A 26,527-nucleotide genomic window follows, 5' to 3' on the forward strand; every position below is an offset into this window, starting at 1 on the left:
TGGGCCAGCAGCTGCAAAGTGGAGCTCAAGCAGCTGCATTTTATTTTCTTAGTAACAGAGAAGCATACAAAGGAGAGCTATGGCATTGCCCATGCCTGCTGCCCAGCTTTCCCTCTTGGCAGCCGGGGTTTTCTGTCTTGCCACGTGCAGGTATGGCACTGTAATGTTTCCGTATGGCACCTGTCCTGTTAGTGCTGTGGCACTCATTGCCATCTGCTCATGCTGGCTGTCCGCCAGCGAGGCGCTGTGGCTCCAAGATCACTATTCTCACAATCACATGTGAGATTGATGGGTGATATCATTGGTGAAACGAAATCTTATAACTTTACTGCTCCTGCTGCGTGTGCAGTTAGTTTGATTTATGAATTGGTTTCTTTTTTTTCCATTGCAGGGTTTGTACCAACTATACGACATCTTCAAGGGTATCTTCTTATTAAACAAGAATGCACTGTTTGATGCCATGTTTGCCGAGGACGCCATCCTGGACGTTGTCGGCATTCTGGAGTACGAACCAGGCTGTCCAGCAGGCCAGAGGCGGCGGCATAGGGACTACCTTCGGCAGGTAGGCCTACCTAGACTACTGGCAGCAGGGTTTCTTTTCATTCTCACCCTTCTGTTTTCGTCATAAGTCTTTTTTGGCGGGAATGTGGACTGCCTCGTTTTAGCACATATGTGTGCGCCCTTCTCTTATTTCTTGCACTTTGGGCTGCTCTTTTAGAAATGGCACGTGCACTTACGCTTATTACGAAGCTTGAGAAAAATGAGAGAGAGAGAGAGAAACAAGAAAAGGTGGGGAGGTTAACCTGATGAACGTCCGGTTTGCTACCCTACATGGGGAAGAGAGGATGAGGGATTGAAAGAAAAAAAGAAGGCAAAAGGAGAGATGTAATGGTGTTGCACCAGAGGCAACATGACGAGTCATGCAGCTCCTTTTTCATTATTTCGCTTAATGGTTACTTACTGTGACTGACGCAAATTTATGAGAACGTAGTTTTCTCTAATGGCATGCAGAACCAGGCCTGCTAACTTATCGCAATGTTGCAAGGCACATCCATTTTCCTGCCTAAATTTCTTACCACTGAAATTGTCTGAAAGTTTGGGATGAAAAGACTTACCCCTGTATTCAGAAATGCACCGTAACCTGAACCCCATGCCTGACTTGGTCAAGATAACTCGTGAAGTGGACCCTCCCAAAGAAAGGCAGTGTGTACCCTGGGCATGTTCTTTCCAGGCCGCTTCTAGATCCAAGTCATTCGTGGACTTCAAGCTAATGCACATTTCTGAATGCGGGGGTAATTAAACCAAAGGGCTGTCTTCTGTGTTGTGCGCTGACCTAGCAACCCGTGCATTTGGGCTGCATGTGGTGCAGGTGTCGAAATTTCGGGAAGTGATCCCTCTGGGGAATCCAGAGCTGCTTGCCAAGATCCACCAGACGTACCGGGTGCAGTACATCCAGGATGTGGTGCTGCCCACACCTTCGGTCTTTGAGGAAAACATGCTCTCCACCCTTTCATCATTCATCTTCTTCAACAAGGCCGACATTGTCTCTATGCTTCAGGTGGGTGTGGCCCTTTATTTAGGGACGTGACTCGACAACATTCTTTTTTGACGGCTGGCATCTTGTAGAAATGATGCCCCATCCTCCGATGAGTAGGGAAAAGAAGTAAAGTACATTCAAATGTTATAATGAAATGGGCTATAATGAAGTAAATGTAATTCCCTTTCTAAGTTCCCATAGAAATTGCTCACATATTACATGACACCTGTGGTTAGAAGGTTGTTCCAAGTAAGCCGCCTTGGCTGCGAGCGGCACTGGCTAACACTACCAGGGCGAATCGTATGTATAAACACCCAAGAAAGTGGTCAGAGGAACGGCGCCATGGCATCTTAGTACTAGGTTACGCTCTGCATATGCAATGCGGAGCTGTGGGATCAGTCCCCATCTGCGGCAAGTTATCATTTTGCCCACCTTCATTTCTGTTTACGTAATTATTTATACATGGCAGTTAAACATCATTAATTTTCACAGTGCTTTCTGAGGCTTCGTTGTCTGTCACTTCGTATTGTTCTAATCAAGCCCCTCGTTTCCCTCTATCCTTATTGTTCTCGGCTTTGCTAAGTGGCTGCTATTAATGTTTTTCATGTTGGTTTATGATTGCAGGAGGACGAAAAGTTCCTGAGCGAACTTTTTGCCCAGCTGACGGACGAGGCTACAGACGATGACAAGCGACGAGACCTTGTGCTTTTCCTCAAGGAGTTTTGTACATTTTCACAAACGCTACAGCCACAGTGTAGAGAATCATTTTTTAAGGTACGTGTCTCTCCCTCTCGGTTTGTTCTTGCGAAAAATGCAGGGTGGAGATTTGTTGCCTGCAGAGCTCTGCGAACGCCTTTGTGTGTGACATGCAACTTTCGAGACAAGTGTGCACAGTATGCCTGCGGAGCTAAATCACCCCATGAGTCTCGCACTTTACTGTGCTTGGGTGAGGAGAAGTAGCAAGATGCTAATCACTGCAGTTCTCTTTGTTGTGTTTACAAAAGGTTGTTGCCTACAGTTCTCATATTTCCTGGTGCTGCTGCCTTGACAACCAGTGATTGGCTTGCATTTGATGTGCGGGCGTGTCCTCAAGTGCGGCTATAGTGACGCAGGTTAAAATGTGGAGGCCATAGCAGTGGGTTGTAGGACAAGTCCATCTCTCGTTCCCTGTTTCGGCTTTCTAGGCGAACACACACATGGAACATTAGACAGCATGCAAATATCAGAACCTGCTTATATGTTTCCCCATCTGTACTAACCTTACAGATGTGCTGATGGACGGCTCTGCTAAAGGATACCTGAATATTATCACTGCAACAAATACAGTAGAACCTTGCTGATACGATCCCTTTTCGTACACTTTTCCAGCGGCAACATTCGCCATTGAGAACGCAATAAATCGCCTAATACAGCTATGTTTTTTTTCAATGATTAGGACGTTCCCAGAAAACACAATCTTTCATCCCCAATGTTCGGTATACCACCAAACTACAATCGTGTGATATGTTACTATGTAAACAAGAAAAGGTGTGAGGCATGCACGATCAAAAGCCATAGGCACCCACCATGCACTCGGTTTCTTATTCCGGTACCAGCAAATCTCCTTACGGGTCGTCACACATCTCTATTCACAGTTATCGCCGCCAACCCATTGTGATAAGCAGCTTCTCCTATTTGTTTTTCACACTGCGTGTGGCACAGGAAGCGTACTGTGCGCTTTTGATAGGCATTGTGTCATGTTTTGCTCTGGCGGCACCATGGCAACGAATTCCTGCGTTGCCCACCTGTTCGATTTCGTTACGGTTTCCCATTGCAGTCTTAAAACAACAATGCGCATCTCGAGTCGCTCGGTCCCCACAAGCCCAACATGCATCAGCGTCTCGTGCCTCAACTATCCTCGGCGAGTAAGCGTGTCGAAACTTCCCGCCGAAATTCCTCGCCCGAAGAAGCTGCTGACCCAGGCTGAAGTCAAAGAACGCGAACATAAGCTTGCCGAAGTCGCAAAAACGACAACCCGCGTAACAGTGCACGAGGGCGTCTTGTGGTGCAATGCTTTGCATGACGTAGACTTGAACTACACTTGATTTTGCTGAATTTTTTTGTCACTTTTGAATCATACGTATTTCTTGCTTTTTAATTTTTTTTCCAAATGCATGAACGAGGTTCTGCTGTACGTAATTCCTCTATTGAAGCGAATCTCCTTTCCCGGTGTGTGACACATCTGTATATTCGGCTTCTCACCAAATGAAGAGGGCCAGTTCTGGAGAGAGTGCAATAGTAAAACTAGGCTGGGGATCCCAGAGATGTGTTGGGGAAAATAGGCTGATCCTGGAGACAGTTCCAGACTTGGCAGGGGTTTCCACGTCTTACTGATTGGCCAGGCAGGCATGTAATCGCTAAGCTGCGAAGCACGTTGCATAAGGTGAACAATTTTATAGTGTTTAATTAACCACTTCGCAAAAGCTTCAGATACTAGATTCCTAAATGTGCTTTGGATCTGCTTTTCTTTTTCTAATAAGCTTTACTGACCTCAGGCAGTCAAGCTGAACTAGACAAGCAAAATCGGTTTGAATTATCTCGCGCTTGAACTTGGAGAAATTGCAGGGCCACCTTTTGCAACTATTGGACGCTTATGAATTTGAATTAGAAGGTGGGTCTAATTAATGGAGCCTTATTGGCTTTTCTTTGCATATATTTTAGCCTCTGGGAATGTAGTAAACAATGGGGCTTCACTTAGAGTAAGATCACTGATTATGCCTTTATGCTTTTCCCCTCTCGTTGCAGACACTATCAAGTTTAGGTATTCTACAAGCATTGGAAATTACTTTGGTAAGCAAAGCTTTCCAGCCAATTTTTTACACTCTTTTAGTTCCCGGAGTTCCCTGAGCCTAGTTGAAGGCATGGAATGGCTTTATAAGTACACTGCACATTGAGTAGTCGTTCTTGCATTTCCAAAAAAAATAAAAAAATGATGTTGACAAATCGGAATTGGCGCTGCTTACAATGATTGCTCTTGCAGCCGTAACGACTATTGGGGTCTACATTTTTGTCTGAAAAGGTCAAGAAATTGGAAACCGACAATGAAAGACATTACACGAGCATGGCCAGGCAGACCATGGTGTAAATCATAAGCACGTTTGGTGCGACATTCTCTCGCAAACCTGCACCCTCTATCTCTCTCTCTCTCTCTCTCTATTTTGTGCACAGGGCATGGAGGACACGGTGATCAAGACAGCCTCCATCGACATCCTCTCCTACTTAGTGGACTACAGTCCGTCCATGGTGCGCGAGTACGCATTCCAGCAGTCCAACGTGCAGGACGACGTGAGTGGCGTTCCCCCATTGTCACGCACACGTTTCTTAAGAGTTCGACGCATCCTCGATGTCAACGACTGTTTGACAACTGAAGTGCTTGTGCCACTCCATGTCTCTGCATCTGTAAAATGTATATTGCATTAACGATAGTCAACTAGGCAACAAATAAAATTAGCACGGCGCATTTTGTTGAATGCATAAAGGAGGCTTGTGAAGATTGCAGCGTACCTTTCATGTAGAAGGCATTGGCTGGGGCTGTTCTGGGCATAGAACATGATGTGTACAAAAGTATGATTGTGATGGCATATTTGCTCTATATTCTGTTAATTTTGAAGGTCACTTGAATTATAAGTGCGAGGCATTGTGTTGAGGCATCCTCTGTGTGCGCTTCCTTGATAAGTGAAATCTGATGGACCTGACAGATTCTCTGTGCTGCTTTCGTAGCGAACCAGGTAAAAGATGGGAAAATCTGAAAGTGTGATCTCTTGCACGGCCTTGCCAGGCATGGCATTAGTGGACTGTATATAGGCAGAAGGATCCCTTCCATGCATTTGCAAAGCTTTTCGTAACCGTGGGTGCTGCATGGCTGTTCTCTTGCCGAATGGGCCAACGAATCGCAGCGGAGAGCGCGCGCGATGTTACCGCCGCTGGGTTCCTTGCCCCACCACCAGATGGTGCTCGCGTCCGCGCCAGTGATGGCGGCGTTGCATTAGCCTCTCTACAATGCCTGAATAAAGCCTTCACACTTTGTGTGGACATTCACTAAACGCAAACTCATATTTCTACTCTTTATGCGCTCACACAAAGCTTTGCTGTAGTTTATAGATTCCAGATCTTTTTTTTTTTTTTCTCTCCCCCTACATGACTGGGATGAAAATGTTCTGCCCCATCTTAGCCTGCTCACACCAGCTTGCATGTGGTGTGTACATTATCCACATTTACGAAATATGGTGGAATATCAATTATATGCTCCCGGTGCTTACAGTTTCTCTCCATCGCTCCCAAACAGTGTAGACAAGCTCACACTGTCTACTCAACTGCGAAAGTTATGGAACACAGAAGTCTTGAAAAAATATAACATTCTCATAGTGTCGCTACTTGGCCTCAGGTGTGCTAGGATGCATGCACTACTACTCATAATTTTAATGTAGGTTTGTTACCTGTAATGATTCTTCTACCACAAAGGTATTTGACTGTTCTTGTTGTACCCATCACAGTAGCACAAGGGCTGATGGCATTGTGCTGTGCTACTGAGCTATAAATAACATGTTTGATCCCAGCTGCCGCGGCTGCACTCATGTGCGGCGTGTGGAGTTCGCAAGCGGGCGCGTTATTTATTGACACAGTTTAATACAGGCTGAAGTAAGCGAAAATCTGCTTTCGAATTTTGATAATAATTAAATACTTCAGGAAGAAGCCAACTATCGTCTCCTCATGCGTGGTCGCCCGCGTAGGAATGAAACTTTGACCACCCTGCTTATCGGGGGTCGTAGCCATCGGGTCTCGCTAATTTCAACTAGTTTTGAACACTCAACTAGTCTCGAACCGTGGGAAACTTAAGGTTGGACCACACACACACTTGCCAGTGTGGTCACTCCTGGCAGCTTCTGGTTAGACGTCTCGGCAAACATTTCGTATTGAGCCATTGATAGTGGTTCAAAATGCACAAGTTGGATGTGGCTACTATCCATCGGTCAAGCTGGTGCAGGAGAAAGCTAGGCAACGCTGCATAGCACGGCCAGACAAGCATATAAGCACGAGCGGGCACTCAAGCCCTGTCCTGCACAAAACAAATACTGCGCATTCGCACCGCAGTTGCATGTAGCTGTGGTATGCTACGTAGTGTAGATACTGCTGCTATCGTGGGGTGTCACAACGAGTTCGCTGGCTGAACACACTGCGGCTCGATGAGGACAACCGCATTTAGCGCATCGTAGGCGCTAAAATCCGAAATAGTGGTGTCTGCGTGAACATCCAAAATCAAATTTGGACTGCGCGCCACAGTGACATTCAGCAGGCGGAGCGTTGTGGGCCGTAGCCTCCGCAGTGCAAGTCATTGAAGAAGGAGCGGAAGCACCGCGAATGCAATCATAGGCAACCTTTGATTGCCAATAACTCAGCTTCTGCTGAACGCATCGAAGTGCTTTTTGCGGCAGTGTATTTCTGAAATAGTCTGTTTTAACTTCGACTGCATTTCTTGACTTCGAGAATTAGTGGTTCAGGGCCCCTTTAAGGAACCCCAAGTGTTCAAAATTAATTTGGAGTCCCCTACTGCAGCGTACTTCATAATCAATTTTGATTTTGGCACGGAAAACTCCAGAATTTAATAAATTAATTCTTACCATAGATTCTTTTAGTTGTGGTCTTATGCTGGTCATGTCTTTCATGCAGGATCAACTGCTGATCAACATCATCATTGAACAGATGATCTGTGATCCAGACCCAGGTTCGTATAAAAGCTCATCGCCGCTTCTTTAATGCTGCTCCAAATACAAGGGACTTATGAGACGGTTATTTTTTCTTTCTTCTTTCAGACCTTGGTGGGGCGGTACAGCTTTCAGGCATCTTGCGGTTATTGCTTGACCCTGAGAACATGCTTTCCCTTGACACTGTGAGTTCTTCCTTTTCATTTAAATTCTGTTTATTTCCGTTTGAATCCACTTGTGGACCTAACTGTATCCTATTATAACTGATACGCTTAGCCCTGTAATGCCCATGTATGTTATCTGTTTCGATACTCAGAATTCTCATTTAAGCATGGGTAACTTAATGTAAAGGCTATAGACCAGAATCTGTTACTCTCACGCACCTGTTTAGAGCAAGCGCACTCTGTCTGCACAGCCCAAGCTGGGCTGCCAATTTGAGGAGACAGTAGCTGACGACAAAGCCATGGCAAGGGAACACTGACGACCAGCATTATCAAGCTTGTTCTTTACATTCGAACGTATTACAACGAAATTACCTGTATAATGAAGGGTTCCGTGTGTTTAAATAATGTAAGTGGCTAATTTGTTGCTTTACAATGAATGCACCGAGTGGTGCCGCTACTGCCCTCCGCAATCGCCGTTGTGCTGTGGTCTGTGCTAACTAGTGGCGTGTTTGACGAGCGTGCCGATCGTAGTATGTTAGTCCGGCTGCACAGCTCGAGGAATCACTCAACCAGACTCCTACGTCGCTTGTTGCAACACAGCAAATGGTTGTGACGGCTGATGAATACGTTGTTTGACAACGCGAGTTGCTTGGATCTGATGGCCGCGGATGTCATTGAAGGCAACAGTGGTAAAGAGCCTGAAGACAAAAAAGAGCAAACATTTTAGCGAGAATGGTGGCAATAGCAGCATTCGACGCTCTGAAGCCCTACCTTGTATTGCTCTCTGATATTGCCATGGAGCGTGCAGGAACCTCGAAGGCGTAAGGTTGGCCGCACTTGCAGTTTCCGTCGAAGGAAGCGTGGCAGAAGAAAATCTGTGACTTCTTTCACTAAGTATCTATTTAATACATGTTAAATAATGGCTTTATTTTGCTGGATTTGCTTGTCCTGCTATAGTAGGATCCATGCTGTGCCTGATCTTTACAACAAATTGACCTGCATAAAGAATAATTTTTGAGGTTCTGAGCGGTTTGTTATAATGGCGTTTGGGGGGGGACTGGAATTATTTACATCGATTTCCGCAGAACCAGGCCAATGATGGTTGTCCCCCTAGATACACTGCAAATTTGCTGTTTGAGGTGCTGGAGAAGTGTTCAGTTGTGGATAGTTCAGCAAAGCAATTACTTATTAATTACTTACGTAATTTATAGCCTAATTATCATAATTATCATTTCATTGTGTAATTTTTAACAAAATTACTCTGGGCAAATGAACTGTATTTGGGCATTACAGGGTTAGAAGCCAGCCTATAGTTGGATCTGGTTAGCCAATGGATATTTGTAGTGTTACGGCAGTGAGAAGTGTCCTAAGGATATATATGAATGTACAGTTTGTTGACATCTGTTGCTGTCAAAGCAGCATATTGCTTTTTGTGTATGTTTGCTTTTGAGTGAGAATTTAAGGATTTTCTAGATTGTGGTAATGATGTATATTTGAAGAAGTTTCGTTAGGGACAAGTGGCCATTCTTTTTTGTTTTCTGATACAGCATGGAAAGATGTAAGCTGCCCTTTCTTGCCATACAATTAACACCTTCGTTTACACAAAACAAAAACTTTTTTCTTCTGTTTACTTCAGTAGTGCATCTATGCGGCTCTAAAATCACAGCTGTCTACATACGGCGACAATCGCATGAACATGGTGAAAGAGCCGTGCACGTAAATTTCAATGACTTTTTTTTTTTTCTTGGGGGTGTGTTTCTTGTAAAAATGGCAACATATTTTTCTCTCCGTTCTTACCCCATCCCTTCCAGAAGTCTGAGTTTCTCAACTTCTTCTACAAGCACTGTATGCATGTGCTTATAGCTCCAGTACTTGCCAATACCACCGGTGATGCGCCCAGCAAAGGTACCCATCTCTGACCATCTCTGATTTTCATTCCGAAGGAAGCCCTGCTAAGTTAATGTTGCCCATCCCATTAGTATTTGCTGTTACAGTAGAACCTCGTTGATACGTTTTTCAAGGGACCGTGAAAGAAACGTAACAGTGAGGAAGGCCTCATTGTCTCACACGGCTGTCAGAAATGGGTCTAAATGGCTGCCACTACAGTTAACAGATGTCTCGGCGCTTGTGCTGTGAACGGAGACTGCGCATGCACGCATATATAATTAAAGGGAAGCTGAAGAGGTTTTAGAATTGGAAGATTTACGGGGGTTTGGAAGGCTGACACAGTGTAATTCAACTCCTGCAGTTATTTTCTCGAATATGCGCCTAGCAACGCCGCAATCGCGGTTTAAATTTTCGTTGAAGCTCCGACCCCTTCACGCGCCGAGCATAGCAGCAAAAGACCGGACACGAGGATGACGTCAATACAGGGGTCACGTGAGCGCTCTATTCGAATCGCGCTCCTCGCTGATACCTATGATGATGTCACGATCGCCTTCGCCATCAGAGCCCGTTAATCGAGCCGCGGCATCTCGCGTAGACGCTGCGGCTTGTTTTTGTTACATTGAAGCAACAAATGGTGACTACTGGCCGGTTAAACTATGATTTTCATATTCTGGGGGTGAAAAACTATAATAATTCGTTGAAAGCTCACTTTTTCTTAAAAGTGCTTCAGCTGCCCTTTAAGGGACGCAAACTACGTTACGTGACAGTGGACCCTTTCTGCGCTTGATACGATTCTCAAGAATAGTTTGTGTATACTGCGCCACATAACATGGCTCTATTGTGGCAAAGCTGACTTAAAGGGAACTGGCCATTATGGAATGCATATTAGACCTTTGCCGGCCCCAAAATAAATGGTGGATGTCCCAGTGTGCGTGGTTTGCCACAGGTTTTAATCGGTGAGCACTTGGCTGCTTCGCCAGCTGCTTTGTGCAAGTTCTTCCTGGTAGGCTTGTGTGACTTTGGTCACTTACTGCAGCCTAACGGTGACTTTTTGCAACGTATGCATTTATTCTCTTTGTAGCAGCGTGCGAGAGCAAATTTGCCTCTGCACTTGAACATTTTTGTGACGGTCACATTCAAATGCAACGTAATATGGGGACATTACAGAATGACGTCGTACAAAATGGGAACATAATACATGGGAGTCAATGGAATTTAGGTTTGCACCACAAAAACGGGACATAGCAGCCAGGAAAATGCCACTCTTAGGAACGTATCAACAGGGTTCCACTGTACCTGTCTCCCCTGACTCAAAAGCCTGATCCACTTCGCCCCAATAAAAGCGTAGTGGGTTATTGTTCACTGCGCTATTAACAACTGGTGTTCCTGGGCAATGAATTTTATCACACGAGTGCTTTAGCGCAAATACCCTAGACAGCCATTGCGCACAGTGCATTTCGGGGGCAGTTAGCACATGCATGGGCTAGCATTGGTGTGCACGTGCATGAGTGTTTATTACATCACACTGTGCTTGCATAACGGCTGAAATGTGTTTTCATTGTTTCACATATATTGAAGGGTGTGTGAATATTAGAAAATTTCTCATACCAGTCCAATAATCTATTTTCAATATTTGTATTTTATTAAAATGCAAAGTATTCAAAAGAAATATTGTAGGTTGCTGGCCGTGCGGGAGAACGTGCAATTCTTTCTGTTCGTTTCTATATAACCTGTAAATCTGGGCTGAACTTTGTGCTATAGGCTCCTGTAATGGCGGAATTTTAGCGCATAAGATAAGCTCAGCTGCCGGACGACGAAGTTTTCTGGGAAAGCCAATCTCTCGGCAGCAGGGCGTGCAGGTTTGTAAATAGCAAGGGCACAACGAAAGGCAATGGGGTAATCAAGAAATGTCTCGGCAGTCAACCTTTCGACTAAGAGACGTGTATTTGTCATGGCAGTAACTCACTGCCCTTGCCAAAACGTCTCCAGCGTCATTCCTTGTTTTACCACTGTTAATTCCTTAGTGGCTATATACGTTATTTGATACAGTGCTTCGGGGGAGTTCCCAGTGGTACCGTGGCTTCATTCTGAAGCGGGTGCAATGCAAAAGCGCTGGCATATGAAGATTTACACTCTGCAGTTGGTAAAGCAACCCAAAGGATTCAATTTTAATCCAAAGCCTCGTGTTTTTCACACTCAATCTTGATGCATACACCAGGCACGCTGTTCTCGGTGGTGTTTCTATGCTGAGGACATCCTGTACAGTCGCTGACCAATTTTTTGGATGCCTGATTATTCAGACCTTCTAGTGGCACTGCTGCAATGTTTGTGGAATCAATGTAAAATATCAATAGAAATTTCGAGTGCCTTATGGTGTTCAATTTATTGCGCAAGATGCGCGCATTCCAGTTTCGCAAGAACGGCTGCCATGCACAAACTTGTGATTATTCAGGTTGCTACCTGTGCGCTTGCTTTCGCTCGTGATGCGCTTTCTCAGATTTCCAAGTGCTGCGTGGTCGTTGCAAAAAAAGGAGATATTTTTCCGTGGCAGCGCAACATTGAAACAAAGCCTTTAACCAGATTTTTCTTACTGCTGGCTTTAAAAACAAGTAATTCTGACCACCATAGGTGGTCAGAATTAATCTGGAGTCCCCTCAATATGGCATGCCTCATAATCAGATTGTGATTTTGTCAGTGAAGGTCCGAGAATTAATTTTAACTTTGTTTTAAATTTTCGCGATCTGAAAAATCGGTCGGCGACTGTAATTGTCACTGTGGCATTTGTGACTTGGCACCCTGTGTCCTTGCTGCTGCAGAGACGAGCCAAACGGCGCAACTGCTGAGCCTGATTGTGGAGCTGCTGTCATTCTGCGTGGAGCACCACTCGTACCACATAAAGAACTACGTGCTGCACAAGGACCTGCTTCGGAGGGTGCTTGTCCTCATGCGCTCCAAGTGAGTTCCCTTCACCCCCCGGTGTCTTGGCGTGATCAGGCCCGTGCAGAGAGCTGTACACTGCTAGGACGACATTCCCGTGGAGTTCATTTGCTGCACATGGTACAGGTTGCAGATGGCGCTAACCTCTAATACGCTGAGTTTTTCTTGCCGAAAGAAAAACATTGGAATTGCAGTTAGAAATACTTGTACGGGCAAAGGAAGAACATCCAAAATTACTCTCGCACGATTTGCTACCCCAGTTTGAGATTTGTAGACTCTTTTAAAGAAAATTAATACTGGCATCTAGCAAAGACAATGCCTTTATATTTGCGAGTTTTCACATTGAAAATTTCACACATGGCAGGTGCAGTGTCTGGCACCTTATGGTAATCTGTAAATCTTATCGCTAACTACTAAACACAAAATGGCGATCCGTAAAGAGGAGGACAATGTGCAACAATGGAGGGGAGCAAGCATGGGGAAAGGATGGAGTTTCCTAGGAGATAACGAAACTGAATGGTGGAGAAACCAGCTTTAAGGCGAAATTCACATCCCATGCTGCCATGAAATCACACTTAAGGTGAAATTGGCATACAGTAGAATCTCGGTGATACGAATCTCACGGGGTCACATGAGATAGTCGTATCACCCAAAATTCGTATCATCAAAACATACACAAAATCAAGAAAAAAATGAATGTATTTTTGCCAGAAAAAAAAAATTTCTAATAGTGGAATCCCGTTGATACCTTCATTGCTGCTGCGTTTTCCCGGCTGCTACGTTGCGTTTTCTCGGTCCCGGACCTAAATCCCATTGACTTCCACGTATTAAGTTCCCCGTGATACATCACCGATCTGTAATGCTCCTGCATCTTACGTTGCATTTGAATGTGGCGGTAACGTAAATTTAATGGTGTAGCCAGCTTGTACGTTGCAACAAGCGACCGGCACATTACAGATACGGCGCTGCCGCGCGGGCGCCGTATCATTTCTTTATGGCCGCATCTTGAAAGTGATCTGTGATGTAGCAAAGTGCATGTCTGCACGGGCCTCATCGTCAACGACCTGCGATGTTGAAAAGTGCACCCTGTGCCGGTAGCTTCATAGGCGCAGTGCTTTCAACATTAAGTTCACGTTAAAGCGAGAGGCAACATGAAGGCAAATTAGCTCGCTGCTGTGCCCGCTGCGCTTCTTCATGCCAGCGTTTCGACGGCTAGTGTCCGCGGTCATCAAGCGAGATGTGTTCATGTTTACCTATGCGCGCTTGACACCGTGCTTGTTAAAGGGACACTAAAGAGAAACCGGAAGTTGGGCTTAAATGGTAGATTATCCTTTCACGATCACAGCCATACCATTCTTACTGCAAACAGATGTTTAATAAGCGAGAAAATAGCGAAAAACTGAAGAATAGGTGCTGACGCCCCTTCGAAATTCCCGCACTACGTGATGTGACGTCGGAGATTACAAACGCAGGCCGGTCGCGATTGGTCGAGAGCGATTTATCGCTGTTAATAAAATGCAAAATGAAATACGCCTTAAACGTACATAAACAGCATTTTCCAACTTTTTAAACCGTTTCAAGCGAGGAAGTACAAGTTTAGCCCAAAATTAAATAAATAAGAAAAAATGGCATGGCGAAACATGCGGCCGTGATAGTTTCGTAGTTTCGTTTTTGGTCAATGCATCGTCGCGCGCGCTTGTTCCGCTCTACGGTGTTTGGTTGCGTGTTGCGTGGCTCGAAAAACGTTGACTTCGCGGGAAACAGCCAGAAAATGCCTCGTGTGTGTAGTGTTGAGGGCTGTATAAATGGCCCAAGGCGCTTGATCAGGGGCAGCGGCAGTGTTGACTCAATTGTGTCGTTTCATGTGGCGTCGCTCGGAGAGCCCCGGCTCCCCGGCGTTCGCAATGGCTCAGTGCTCTGCCGATGATAAAACGGCAAAAGAGCCGGAGAAACCGATGGTGTGCTCTCTGCATTTCTCGCCCTCGGATTATGTGTATAATCTTGCCCTCGGGAAGTATCTTGGCGTGCCCCAGAGGCCAGTCCTTTATCGAGCAGCTGTTCCCTCAATGCGACCTTCATCAAACCTCCTACCGGTGGGGCTGCAGCAGCAAACTGGCGGCTCGGTGAGTGCTGAATGTCATTAAATAAAGCCACGAAATAACCATACCGAGTACGTGCACAACTTTCTACGCTTGTTCTGTCGGGAACATCGTCGCCTGGCGGACCGGACGCTTCGCCTCCCATCGACGAAAACGAAGCTCTGCATTCCGCCGGCGCGGCCGGCGGTTCACCGCCATCGCACACGGAAACACCTACCGCTCGAGCACAGAGGATCATTTCGCGCTCCGTTTCACTGAATATCGCTGAAATGCAGTCCTGCTTTCCTGGCGAGCGCTTCGTTGCAAGGTTCAGCGGCAGCTACGGTATCCATCGCGGCGAACGCAAACGCAGCGACCATGCATGCAGCCATGATTCATCCAGCCCAGCGCCTCGGCCGTTTACGCAAGCGGTGACGTATCATGGCGCATTCTGATTCGCTGAGAGCAATGCAATCTGTGACGACACTGCTTCAGCGCCAAATCTGGGGTGAGAGAAATTGAGGAAGAGATATTTGGTCTTTGTTTACGAATTTCTCCGCTAATAACTTATATTTTTGCACCCAACAAAAACTGCATGCATTCCTGAAGGTCCCTCTTTTATTCCAGCTCAACTTCCTGTTTCTCTTTAGTGTCCCTTTAACTCAGGTAGTAAAGTGAATGTTTACAAGTGTATACGGCCGGTAAAACTACTAGCCTTACTTCGTACAGCTGTCTACTAATTTGCTATTGCAATCGTTCCTTCACCCTTAGAGCGAACTGCGTGTTTTTTTTTTTTTTTGTTTTTTTTTTTTTTTTTGTTTTTTTTTGTGCAAACCCGTTCTACTATCCGTGTACATTTCCTTCTTGCCTAAATCGTCTACGATGGCCTTCTGAAAGGCGTAAAAGTGCGCGCACATGATCTCGCAAATGTTTTTGCATGCCACAGAACGCCTCAGCACATCGATTGCAGCTCCGTTTTGGCCGTCTGGACTGCTACTGCGGTCGTCGTTGCTGCAGCGGTCCTTGTCTACTTTCTTGCTAAGCATCAGCTAGCCGGTCCGCTCGACGGGGGAACCAGTGAGAGGTTACACAGCTGCGTGACGTAGCCGGTTGCTTGGTGACTGGATCCCGCCGAGATCCCGCTGTGCCGGCTTGTCTGTGCCGGTCGCTCCGCTGGCTTGGCCGCCGCCGCTGTTGCTCACGCGTTCGTATGATCCGCAGTGGGACGGCAATGCGTTCAGAACAGATGATTTTATTGTGAGCAATGTATTTCGGGCGGGCAATGTTACGAATTCGTATCACACCGAAATTCGTACCAGCCGTGATCGTATCACTGGGGTTTTAATGTATAACCCTCGTCCCGACATTAGTGTTTCATTTTTTGCATTTTGTTGCAGGTTATACGTGCAAAAATACAGTATCCTCATGTAAAACATTCTGAAATTAAAGACGTGAACCTATTACATTACAACATACTATTACTGAGAATAAACACTCAGCTTCCAACGCATTTTGCTAAAGCTCTTTATACATATTATTAATACTTGTTGCACAGATCCAGTCAAGTGTTTCAAGATGTATGTAACAAGTCTTAAATAGCATTTTTGTCAGTGGTTTTGTACCAGCTGCTGTTTAGAGCCCTCTGTTGTTTTAGTTGCCATGCTGTTTCTGGAATGATGCAGCAAAGATGTTCTCTTGAATAAAAAATGCAGCAAGCCTCCAGTATAAACTGCCCTGGTACTTGTCCTTGCGCGCAGGTTCACGTTCCTCGTGCTGTGCGCACTGCGCTTCATGCGGCGCATTGTGGGCCTCAAGGACGAGTTCTACAACCGCTACATCATCAACGGGAACCTGTTCGGGCCTGTGGTGGATGCCTTTCGGGAAAACAATGGTCGCTATAACCTCCTTGACTCGGCTGTGCTGGAGCTGTTTGAGTTCATCCGAGTGGTGAGTGTGGATTGACAGAATCCCTTGCCTTTCTAGAAGTGAAAGTGCTCTGGCATAGCGCAGATTGAACGAGTGCATCGGAGAAAGAAACCATATATTTTCCCAGGGGATAGTTGTTCTCATGCACGACGCTTGTGAATAATTTCACCTTGGTTTCTTAAAGTTCAGCATGAACAACGTAGCAGTTGCGATACAAAGTTTTCAGGGAAAGTCAACAGTTGCACCCACCATGGTTACATAGTTCCTCTTTCTGTTCATGGAAACCAAACAATCTGATGCTGCCATGCTCCTGTTCACTTCCGCATGTTCTGTCATGTCATCTTTCTAATGCAGCAGTAAAGACAAGCCGAGTCCTGTTAATTTTGCACCCTGAGACAGTAGTAATGCACGTTTGCGCATTGTTCGTGAAGTTCTCACCTTGGCAATGGCAACAACAAAAATGGTGACACTTTCTTCGTTTCTTTCTCCCTAGTGGCCAGACGACATGTGAAATTGTGCCAAAGATTGCTATATAAGACAAGAAGGCACTTTTTTACACTAATTCATGGGTGAAAAGAAAAACTCGACCTATATTGTAGCTTCTGCTATAATTTATTAATACTGAAGCTAAAAATGTTTTTCTTGTTAACATCCCTTGAAAGGACAAGATTGCATGCACTTCGGTGTTGTACTCTGCAAGCAAAGGAAGAAGTAGCTCCATTTGCCTGCTTGTTGTCCTCTCGTGCAGGACGACGTGAAGTCCCTGTGCCTACACGTGGTCGAGCGTTACGGCAAGGTCCTCGACAAAGTGGACTACGTGCAGACATTCAAGTCTCTCCGGCTCCGATACGAGCAGCACCAAGAGCGACTTCGCGAGCGGCCTTCCCTGGAAGGCAGCATTCTGCGTGGAGCAGGTGGCGGGGGCGGGGGCATGCCCGGAGCAGCCCTGGGTCCAGCTGTGGTAGGAGGAGGCGCCCTTGGTGCAGCGGCACGGTTCCGGCGTGACCCACGGCAGCTCGAGGAAGACGAGGAGATGTGGTTTAACGAGGAGGAAGAAGAGGAAGAGGAGCTGGAAGGGCCCCCGGGGGCCGTGGCACCAGCTGACAGCTTTAGCCGGCGCCTGGACGCCGAGTTCGACCAACTGGGAAAGATCCTGGACAAGAAAGGTAACATCTCAATGTTGATCCAACAAAGTCAAATTCAGATTTTTTCTTTTCTTTTTTTAACAAGAAATGGGCGTGACGTGAATAAGAAACATGTGCTCTGCTCAGTACAGGGAGACCTTGATGTAACAAATCGTGTTACTTTTTATAGTCTTCTATTCATATAAACCCCTGTAAATTTAGGTGTAATATGACGGAGTGTTTGTTGTCAGTACTCCTCTAATAAGCTGCATGGCGTGTTTACCTCAATTACAGAGTGGTTGGCAAGTGTTTCTTGTTAGCTTTATCAAGGATGCATTAGAAAACGTTTTTTGTTGCATATGTCTTGCAGCATAGGCAACAGCAAACACATCATGCCTTACTTTCTGTCTGCAGCGCAAGAAAGAGAGGGCAAGGAAAATGTGCGCACCTTAAACCGGTCAGGGTCGCCAGTTTTGAACAACAGCGCTGGACGGCGGAGCCCTTCTAATCCAGCAGGACCTCTGAGCCCCACGACAGTGGTTGAGGTCAAATCCCCCACGGGCCCCCTTCAGCAGCGAAAGGTCTGTCGTTGCTCTCTTCATCTGTCGTTTACGTCGTAGATTATTTCAGGCCTTGTTCACGGGCATTTCATTTCCCCACCCTGTGGCTACCATGTAACCAGTTTCCATCAAATGTGGGGATTTTCATTCCATTTCCCCTATGTAGACTGGGTTTTTAGACACTAAAAAATGCTGTTTCAAGCGCCTATAAAAGGAACTGAAGGTGTGGGTATACAGTCAACGATCGATTTTCAGACGCCTTTGTAGCACCGCCACGCACCCACCCCATAGTCAATGTGTGTGAACGTCTGAAATTTCGGATGCAAAATACCTTCGCCGTCCGATTTTCCTGACTTTTTGCCATGACCGCAGGTGTGAAACAGGATTAATCGAAGCCACCGCTCGGTAAGAATTTCCACTGTGAATTTGAGGTTAGATTATGATTTTTCTAAGGAATACAGACTAAACCCTGTTTTGTCAAAGACTTCTCTCAATAAAACGGATGAGGTATGTTGCGTAGCTTACAAGATATATCTGAAGTTTACTATGGGTAGGGACCACGAGAAAAGTTATGAAAGCAGTGACATAGAAGCACCATAAATATTTTCGAGTTTAATGTAGCACTTTACTGAGTACAGTTTCGCCCGAAAGGTAAAGCAACGATTGCGATAGCAAATTAGTAGACAGCTGTACGAAGTAAGGATAGTAGTTTTACCAGCCATATAAACTTTGAAACATTCGCTTACTAAGTTCACAAGCACGGTGTCACGCGCGCACAGGTAAACATGGAACACATCTCGCTCGGTGACTGCAGACACTTGCTGTCGAAACGCTAGCGTGAGGAATTGCAGCGGGGACAGCAGCGAGCGAACGGACCTTTGCGCTGTCTCTCACTTCAGCGTGAACTAAACATCGAAAGCACAGCGCATACGAAACTACCGGCACTAGGCGCACTTTGTCAACATCGCAGATCGTTTTGATAATGAGGCCTGTGCGGGCGCACACTTTGCGCACGTCGCAGATCGCTTTCAAGATGCGATGGCTGCGCCGTATCTGCAACGTGCCGGTCGCTTGTTGCATCGCATCGGTCACTTGTTGCAATGTACAAACTGGCTGCACCGCTAAATTTACGTGTTCGCCACATTCAAACGCAACGTAAGATGCAGGAACATTACAGATCGGCGACATATCACGGGGAACTTATATTGTGCCGCTGCGATATTAGCAAAAGTGACAGGACCTCGAGTTTGTAGCGAATTTCACTTGATTCTACACCACTCTTATCATATTCTATTCACAGCCAGCTGCAATCTCATTGATAATAGACATTTTTAGTTGAGGTCACTCAGATTTTATTCGCTGAAACATTGCAGAGAAGTGCGTAAATTTCGCATTTTATAAAGCGCGTCTTGCCAAAATGCGAGCGACGCACTATCGGCTGGGCTGCAAAATGACGCAAGAAATTTCTACGGACACAAGTACAGTGAGGTGGACAATGTTTTCTTCCCCTTGTGTTGTGTTTCTCATTCTACTTGGATCCATGTTTGTATGCCCTGTCATTCTGTACCTTAAATCCCTAACTTGCTCAACTTCCAGTTCTAGAAATGTTACACATGTGCTTGTATAACCTGTACCCCCAATTAAAACACTGAAGAGGAGTGGTTGGGACATTATGTGCATAACCTGCATATGTTCAGACCTTTATCAAAACGACATGGCACCATTGTGGGCTCAAAGCAGAGTTTTAGAAAGGATTCCTTTTGTGTGGCCATGCAGCCACGATTGCTTTCATAGCTGCTCTCTGTGTGGTTTTCTGGGCAATGTGAAGGTCATTCACGAGAGAACTTCGTTTTCGGGCAGTGCTTGAGAGCAATGCAGGGCACTTCCATCAAGCCATACGTATAAAGCAGCATTTGCAGCACCCAAACTTTGCACATCGATTTCTTGAGATTTTGGTGCTGGTGACCTGTTCAACGTTATGGCACAGCACTACTGGAAATGCATATAAATTGCCTAATTTGATAAATGTAAATGTTTTTACTGTTTCTTGCGCAATTCTGTTTTTACTGGACCAATGAAGGCTGGGGCGGTATTCTGTAAGAGTCTACCTAGTGGATGGACTGTCCATTTCGGCAGCTGTTGATTCGCTGCTGCTTGACGTGCATGAAGGAGACTGGCTGACACCTTCCTGCGCGTCAAGCAGCAGCGAATGAACGGTCGCCGAAATGGCGAAATGGACAGTCCACTAGGTAGACTCTTACAGAATACCGCCCCTGGTTGAACTTTTTGGTAAAGTTGACAGTAAAGGACAGGAGAGAGTACGAACTTTTTCTTAGAATAGTAATCCACTATTGCCGCTTGCTGCTAGCAGCCAAAATACTATTCATGTTTGGTCTGTCCTATGTGTACATAAAGGAAGAGCTAAAGGAAGAACAACTATCATCGACTAGATGGGTAAGCACAAGTGCATGTGCTCTGGAATGACTGGTGGAGCCACCTAACCTAACCCATTGCCGAGAAATTAACGAAAGCATAGTAATATATAATCAGTCAAAACTGATTTAGTGTTTCTCTTTTAGTGTCCTTTTTTAATGGTGTGTTGTATCGGATGAATTTGTGTTCAATGTGAGAGACTCTGTGAGAGACAGGCTTGCTTTTAGGAAAAGGAAAAGAAAACTCTTGGATTGTTTGCAGGGTGGCCTTGTCGACTACCCTGACGAAGACTCTGACGAGGAAGAAGAGGAAGAGGAGGACGGCAGTATGACAACAGGCGGTCTTCCCTCTGCGAAACGGCCGCGACTGTCATCTTAGCGCCCACCGAGAGTGCCCCCCTGCCCCTCCCCCACACCGCTGCGCACGTGCGTGTGCACGACCGTCGTCTTCTCGTCCATCCATCCCTCACCACGAAGCGCCCCCATCCTGCTATGCGGCAGCACGATTCCCTCGACGCAGTGGACAACGTTGCCATCGTCTTCGTCACCTGGGCAGTGATAGCACGCTCTTCACCACGAATAAGGCCACGGGCCTCTCTCCCATCACTGCTTGCTGCCATTGGGTGGATATGAGAAACCAGGCAGCGGCGGCAGCGGCGAAACGCTGCCCCAACAGTGGCTGATGTGCCAGTCATGACAACTAAAAACTTCAACATGGCGAAACCCCCCTACCCCATCCTGTTTCGTTTTTCTTTGTTCAGTGTCAGCTGCTGTGACGTCACCTTTTTCTATAGACCTCGCACTATAGAGATGTGCTTCAAGGGGAGAAAAGTATGTGAAGGACAGATAGTAGCGCCACTACCTTATTTTGCCATGTCGTGCTGCTGCCTTTGCGTTCGAAGATCTCTTCTCTTATCCTCTCCCCGTTTCCATCCCTTTTTTTTTTTTTTTTTTTCGTTCAAGCCGTTTCTCCCCCCTTCACCACAGAGACGTTCGCATCACCACCGTTGTCCTTTCTCAAGACCATCTCCCGGCACCTGCCATCTTGCATTCTACCTTCTCTGTACATAGTTATACATAAACAATAGATATATATATATATGTGTACACATACGCACCGTACATGCATATATATATATGTGTGTATACATACACAAATTTATATATATATTATAAATATATATAAAGGGTGTGTATCAAACATCAACTGAACGTTAAACTTTGGAAATTGTAAAAAAAAAAAATGCAACGACCGCAGTGTGCGCTGGCAGCCTGGAACGTAGTGGTGAAAACGAATGTTTGTAGCTGTGAACTTTTTCAAGTTCTCAAAATGCTGTGGCGTGAAGCCGGAGCTCTGGGAGTCATTGGCGACCATCATTTCACACCATGCTGTTCCCGCGAGTCTCTTGGTTGTAACTCTCGCTTCCGTCCGGGATTCTTCCTGGATAAATGCATCATCTAGTGTCATCATCTGCTTCGATTTCGCAATATTTGCAACCCCGCGCAGTAGCGGTATATTTTCTTTTGCGGGCCTCTCACGAGCCGCATTTAATTAGTTGACGCCTTGCATCTTGTTCCTTCCCATACTTCACCATAGTTCATTTTGCGTAGACTCCTTCCTTGTTTCCTGTACATCTATCTATTCATGGGCCTCCACCGTGCCTAGTTGTATGCCAAGAATGCATTTTTCGTTCTCAAAAAAAATAATAATAATAATGATGATTCAAGCAGCCTGTCTTTGTTTTGTTCACTTCCATCCCCAACCTTGCGATGATAAAAATGGATTATGTGGCTTTAGGGTTGATTTCGGGGAAGAAGGAAGTGTTGTCATATTTGCCCAAAGGACCAGCTCTCATTTTTTTTTTTTTTTTTTTCAAAGAGCATGTTGCGTGAACAAGTGTCTGCAAGAAGATTGAGCAAGTGCTGCAGGTGCACTTGGCAACACAGCCGAACTTTACGTTTGCCCTCATCAGGGGATGTGTGCAAACAGCTAAGGAAGAGAGAGAGACAGACATTGCATCATTGTGAAGAAAACAAAAAGAGATAAAAGTGAAACTACGAAGCATCTGCCAAGGCAAGCAAAGCCTCATCTCACTGTGGTGCGTGCGCGAAAGGCCGTTGTTTTCACAATGTCAGTGCAAGTTTTTTTTTTATTATTATTATTATTTGTGACAGTTTTGACTGCCAAGTGGCTGGCACAGCTGGCAACTCATCGACCAACTTGACATTGGTGCATTTTTTTTTTTCCTCTCGCGCCCCCTCCTTCTCTTTCTTTTGTTAATTATTTTTTTTTTTTTTTCGAATCCATAAATGACGCCACTTCCTGCCATGCAGAGGCGGACAGAGAAGTTGTGTCTCTGTAGAGTATATTCCTCCCCTGGTGTTGATTTTCTTTTTATTATAATAAAACCAGTTGTTTCAGCTGTGACTGCATCAAAAGGCAGCAGTGTGTGACGCTCTTGAGTTAGCCTGTTGTCCTATGCCTCTTGGCAAGCTTGGCCAAGGCCATTCTGTGCCAACAGGTGCGGTAGTTGTGTAATTACGATCAGATGGGCTTAAAGCTTGGGCCAAACAGCTCAAGCGTTTGAGCGCTGGCCACTATATTGTCGTAATGGCAGAGGTTTGGTTCACCTTTCTTGTAGAAACAAGTTGTCAGCGGGACAAAGCACATAGCCAGACGAGTTCACGGGAATCAATACTCTCGCCGGTCATTTCCTTGTTAACTAATGTTTCGCTGCCAATGGAACCTGGCCTGCATGAGTTCACTGCGAATCTGCCAAAGTGTTTTGCACTGTTAGCCTAGCTTCTCTGGTTTACTTGTTAAAAAATTTACAGTCAAGTATCCTTACGTGATTTGAATGCGAAAGCATGAGTTGTCACCTTAAATTAAAACTCCACCTTACTCTAGTTTGTACAAACCTTAATTCAATTCTGGGAGTGGGCCAGGTCCGATGCTGTGGCACAGAGCACCTACGGCTGTGGCTGTTCACCGTGGGATTTCACAGTGAAAGCCGCAGCAGGTCCAGCGCTGGGAACGTGACATTATGAGCACTTGGTCACGTGGGCTTCGGTACCATCGGATGATAACAATGGACGGCAGATTTTCCGCTTCATGGGGTGTATAATGCTTTCACATTAATATGTAAGCTGATCTGTTGACCTGCTGTCAGACAGCTGACTAGAGTATGCACTTGCAATTTCATGGTCTAAGTTGGCGTTTGGCACTGCAGCTTGTACGCTTATGTTGAATGTTTGTTGGTTGGCTGTGCACTCTTAATGTGAAATTTGTTAGCTCCTGATGTGGTGTAAAATATAAGTGCATGGGGAGCCACAGCATCAAGTTTAGGGGCCAAGCAAAGCATGCAACGACTGACACGTAAATATTTTTCTTTGGTTTCTTACTGGCACTCGGTCTTCCACATTAGTTTAAAAAATTTACCTGTATTTGCAACATTCACCCATTTTCTGATCGGAGTGAGCGTGGAATTGTTTTCTTCTATTGTCCTTATTCTTGGCTTCTTCCCTGCACGTAACTTTTCTTGGACTCTAAGCTAGCTGTGTAGATTATAGTCCTTGAATATGGAATGTGTAACTTTTTTTTCAGGAAGCAAGGACTGTGTACAGAGAACATTGCATAGAAGGAAGACTGGTGTGGATGCCACCTTAACACATCCCCAGACATTGTATGTTATGGCAACATTTGGCCAACATTAGTTAGTCGCCTGTGAACAGTTAAGCAAGATGCATTGCATTCATAAGTGAACAGAGCTCGACTTGGCCAAGTTCTGTGTACAATTCTTCCTCGAGAGTTACTCAAAAAAAAAAAAAAAAAAAAAACGCTACGAAATCCATGACTTGATGCTGATAATTGCTGATGCGAGTGCTGTAGTCTGATTGCAAAACTGAGGAGAGAGGTTTGGCCTTTCTTCTTATTGCTAATAAGCTATATTTTTCTCACTGGAAGCAGCAAATTAAATACAGCATAAAAAAAATGGGATTCAGAAGTACAGAAAATGCTTCCCCTCATAAAGTTTGAAAATGCAGACAGGTTTGATGGACGTACGGTATTTCAAGCCTTTTGTCTCTTAAAAGAGTCTCGATATGTTAATTTTTGTTTTCACATATGATGACAAACTTGCAGAATTTCTCTAATCTGGTGGTGCAAATGCAAAGCACAGTTTTATTTTTTTCTAATGAGCTTGCATTTCTTAAAGTGCTTTAGTTAATTTCGGACATCAGTTGTATAGCATCGTCCATGTACTTTGCTTGTGGACCAAGCTTATGTGCAGCGAAAACAGCGCCGTTCTCGTAAAACTATGCAATTCCCAGCCCTGCGGCTTTGCCAAGATTGCGTTAGTGGTATACAGTAGACTTCCGTTAATTCGACTCCGGTTAATTCGCTACCGACCGAAGATCCCGGCTAGCGCCCACGCATCGCTGTTAGCCTACATTTTTGAGATTGCCCTTCGCCGGATAATTCGAACTTGATTAGTCGGCACGCACGCGCCTGACCAGCGTCTGTCTTGAAGGAGCTTAGAGGACAGTGGGCCTCTTCGATTATCCATTCCTGACAGTCCCGGACTGCCTGAAACGGTGCTTTCAGCCAATGAGCGTTGCGTATGCAGTCTTCGGACAGTCCGGGCATAGATTTAATATGAGGCCGAGTGCCTTGAACATACGCCATCGCTCGTTGAAAACGCCTATTTTTGCCCGCCTTAGGAAGATTTTCAAGCAAAAATCGTAGCTTACAATGTCTGATTACGGTATTTACCTTGTTCTAACGCGCACCCTTTAAAATTGGGTCGAAAATTGCCTGCGCGGTGCAATCGGGTGCCGAACTAAAACCGCCTTCGCAATGGTCGTATGCTTTACCGCATAACTCAGATGTATTGCGGCGGAGCTGACGTTAGGAAGCCGGCCGCCTTCGTGCAAATATTTTTCTTGCTAAAAAATCGGGTGCGTGTTAGATTTCTACTATGTTTAGGAACTTTAATGTCCTTCCTACCTTAGTTTTCTACTTTTAACACATAGAAACTGGGCGCGCGTTTGATTCAGGGGCGTGTTAAAATGGGACAAATACTGTCACATGACGGTGGTGGTATAACACCGGTGATAACCGGTGGACCATTAGAGTTACAGAATGAATACCAAGAGAAGGGAAACGCAGTCGAGGGCGGCAAAAAACTAGGTGGGCTGATGAAGTTAAGAAATTTGCAGGCACAAGTTGGAATCAGCTAGTGCAAGACAGGGGTAACTGGAGATCACAGGGAGAGGCCTTCGTCCTGCAGTGGGCATATAGCTGATGATGATGATGGTGATGTTGCAGCAAGCAGGGTTAGCCTGGTATACATAGCCGGCAATTGTTACGCCTGAGCCTCCTATGAGTTTAGATCAGGGGTGTGTCACCAGGTGTCGATGAGCCCCATGTCTCGCAGGAAGGCAATCAGCGGTGTGTTTTTTTTTTTTTTTTCTGCACCTTCTTTAATTCGACCCGCCGGATAATTCGATCAATTTCGCCGGTCCCGTCAGGGTCGAATTAACAGGAAGCCGACTGTATCCTATATTAATCTATAACAAATACAGCCAAAGTGGAATTTGTTGCAGTCGGCTTTTATCTGTATGTTGGGATAGCTGGATCTAATGTAACCTACCTTCCTATTAATCTGCAGTTATTAAACAAAAGGGGAGTGGGAATTGTGATATAAACGTCATGTGGGCCCTTGACTCCAATATGAGAGATGGGAAAAGAAAATTGCTTGTGAGTGCTAGTCAAGGCAACACGATAGAGCCCTCCTCCCTTGCAGGGAGGGTACGTAGCTCACCTCCCCGTATCATGGCCTTGAACATTTTGTTGTGTCCATCATGGTTGGTTACTACACCAATATTAATTATTCTTGCAGTATAATGATCCCTGGGTGGTGCTTTACAGCTTCTAGTGTATAACTGAAATTTTTTATGGCACCTGCTGCCATGGACGTGGCATTTTCAACTTTTTTTTTTTTTTTTTGCATTAAACGAAGGTCCTCGACTTCCAAACCCTAGAAGATATGCTGCCAATCCTCAGACTGCACTAAATAATTTACTACAATAGCTTTTCTATGAACCGGTTTTCGCTTTGTTTCCCAGGAGGTATTATGTGTC

At 45.5% G+C, this 26,527-nt stretch overlaps 1 protein-coding gene across 3 annotated transcripts in view; it reads left to right on the forward strand.

Annotated features, from left to right (window-relative positions):
* Positions 1-22,829, forward strand: part of LOC119457686 (serine/threonine-protein phosphatase 4 regulatory subunit 3) — a 36,043-nt gene extending 13,214 nt beyond the window's left edge. For 2 of the 3 annotated variants that reach the window (XM_037719324.2, XM_037719325.2), the window contains 13 exons: positions 392-562; positions 1,370-1,558; positions 2,162-2,311; positions 4,322-4,366; positions 4,745-4,861; positions 7,244-7,298; positions 7,387-7,463; positions 9,254-9,347; positions 12,146-12,284; positions 16,102-16,291; positions 17,019-17,436; positions 17,809-17,975; positions 20,649-22,829. In XM_037719324.2, coding sequence (XP_037575252.1) covers positions 392-562; positions 1,370-1,558; positions 2,162-2,311; positions 4,322-4,366; positions 4,745-4,861; positions 7,244-7,298; positions 7,387-7,463; positions 9,254-9,347; positions 12,146-12,284; positions 16,102-16,291; positions 17,019-17,436; positions 17,809-17,975; positions 20,649-20,765 — 1,929 coding nt within the window. In that variant the 3' untranslated portion in view covers positions 20,766-22,829. The remainder of the gene's footprint in view (positions 1-391; positions 563-1,369; positions 1,559-2,161; positions 2,312-4,321; positions 4,367-4,744; positions 4,862-7,243; positions 7,299-7,386; positions 7,464-9,253; positions 9,348-12,145; positions 12,285-16,101; positions 16,292-17,018; positions 17,437-17,808; positions 17,976-20,648) is intronic. The other variant, XM_037719326.2, reaches the window with a different exon arrangement.
* The last annotated feature ends 3,698 nt before the right edge of the window (positions 22,830-26,527 follow it).

This window comes from Dermacentor silvarum, chromosome 7 (genome assembly GCF_013339745.2).
Source record: "Dermacentor silvarum isolate Dsil-2018 chromosome 7, BIME_Dsil_1.4, whole genome shotgun sequence".
NCBI classification, from domain to species: Eukaryota; Metazoa; Arthropoda; class Arachnida; order Ixodida; family Ixodidae; genus Dermacentor; species Dermacentor silvarum.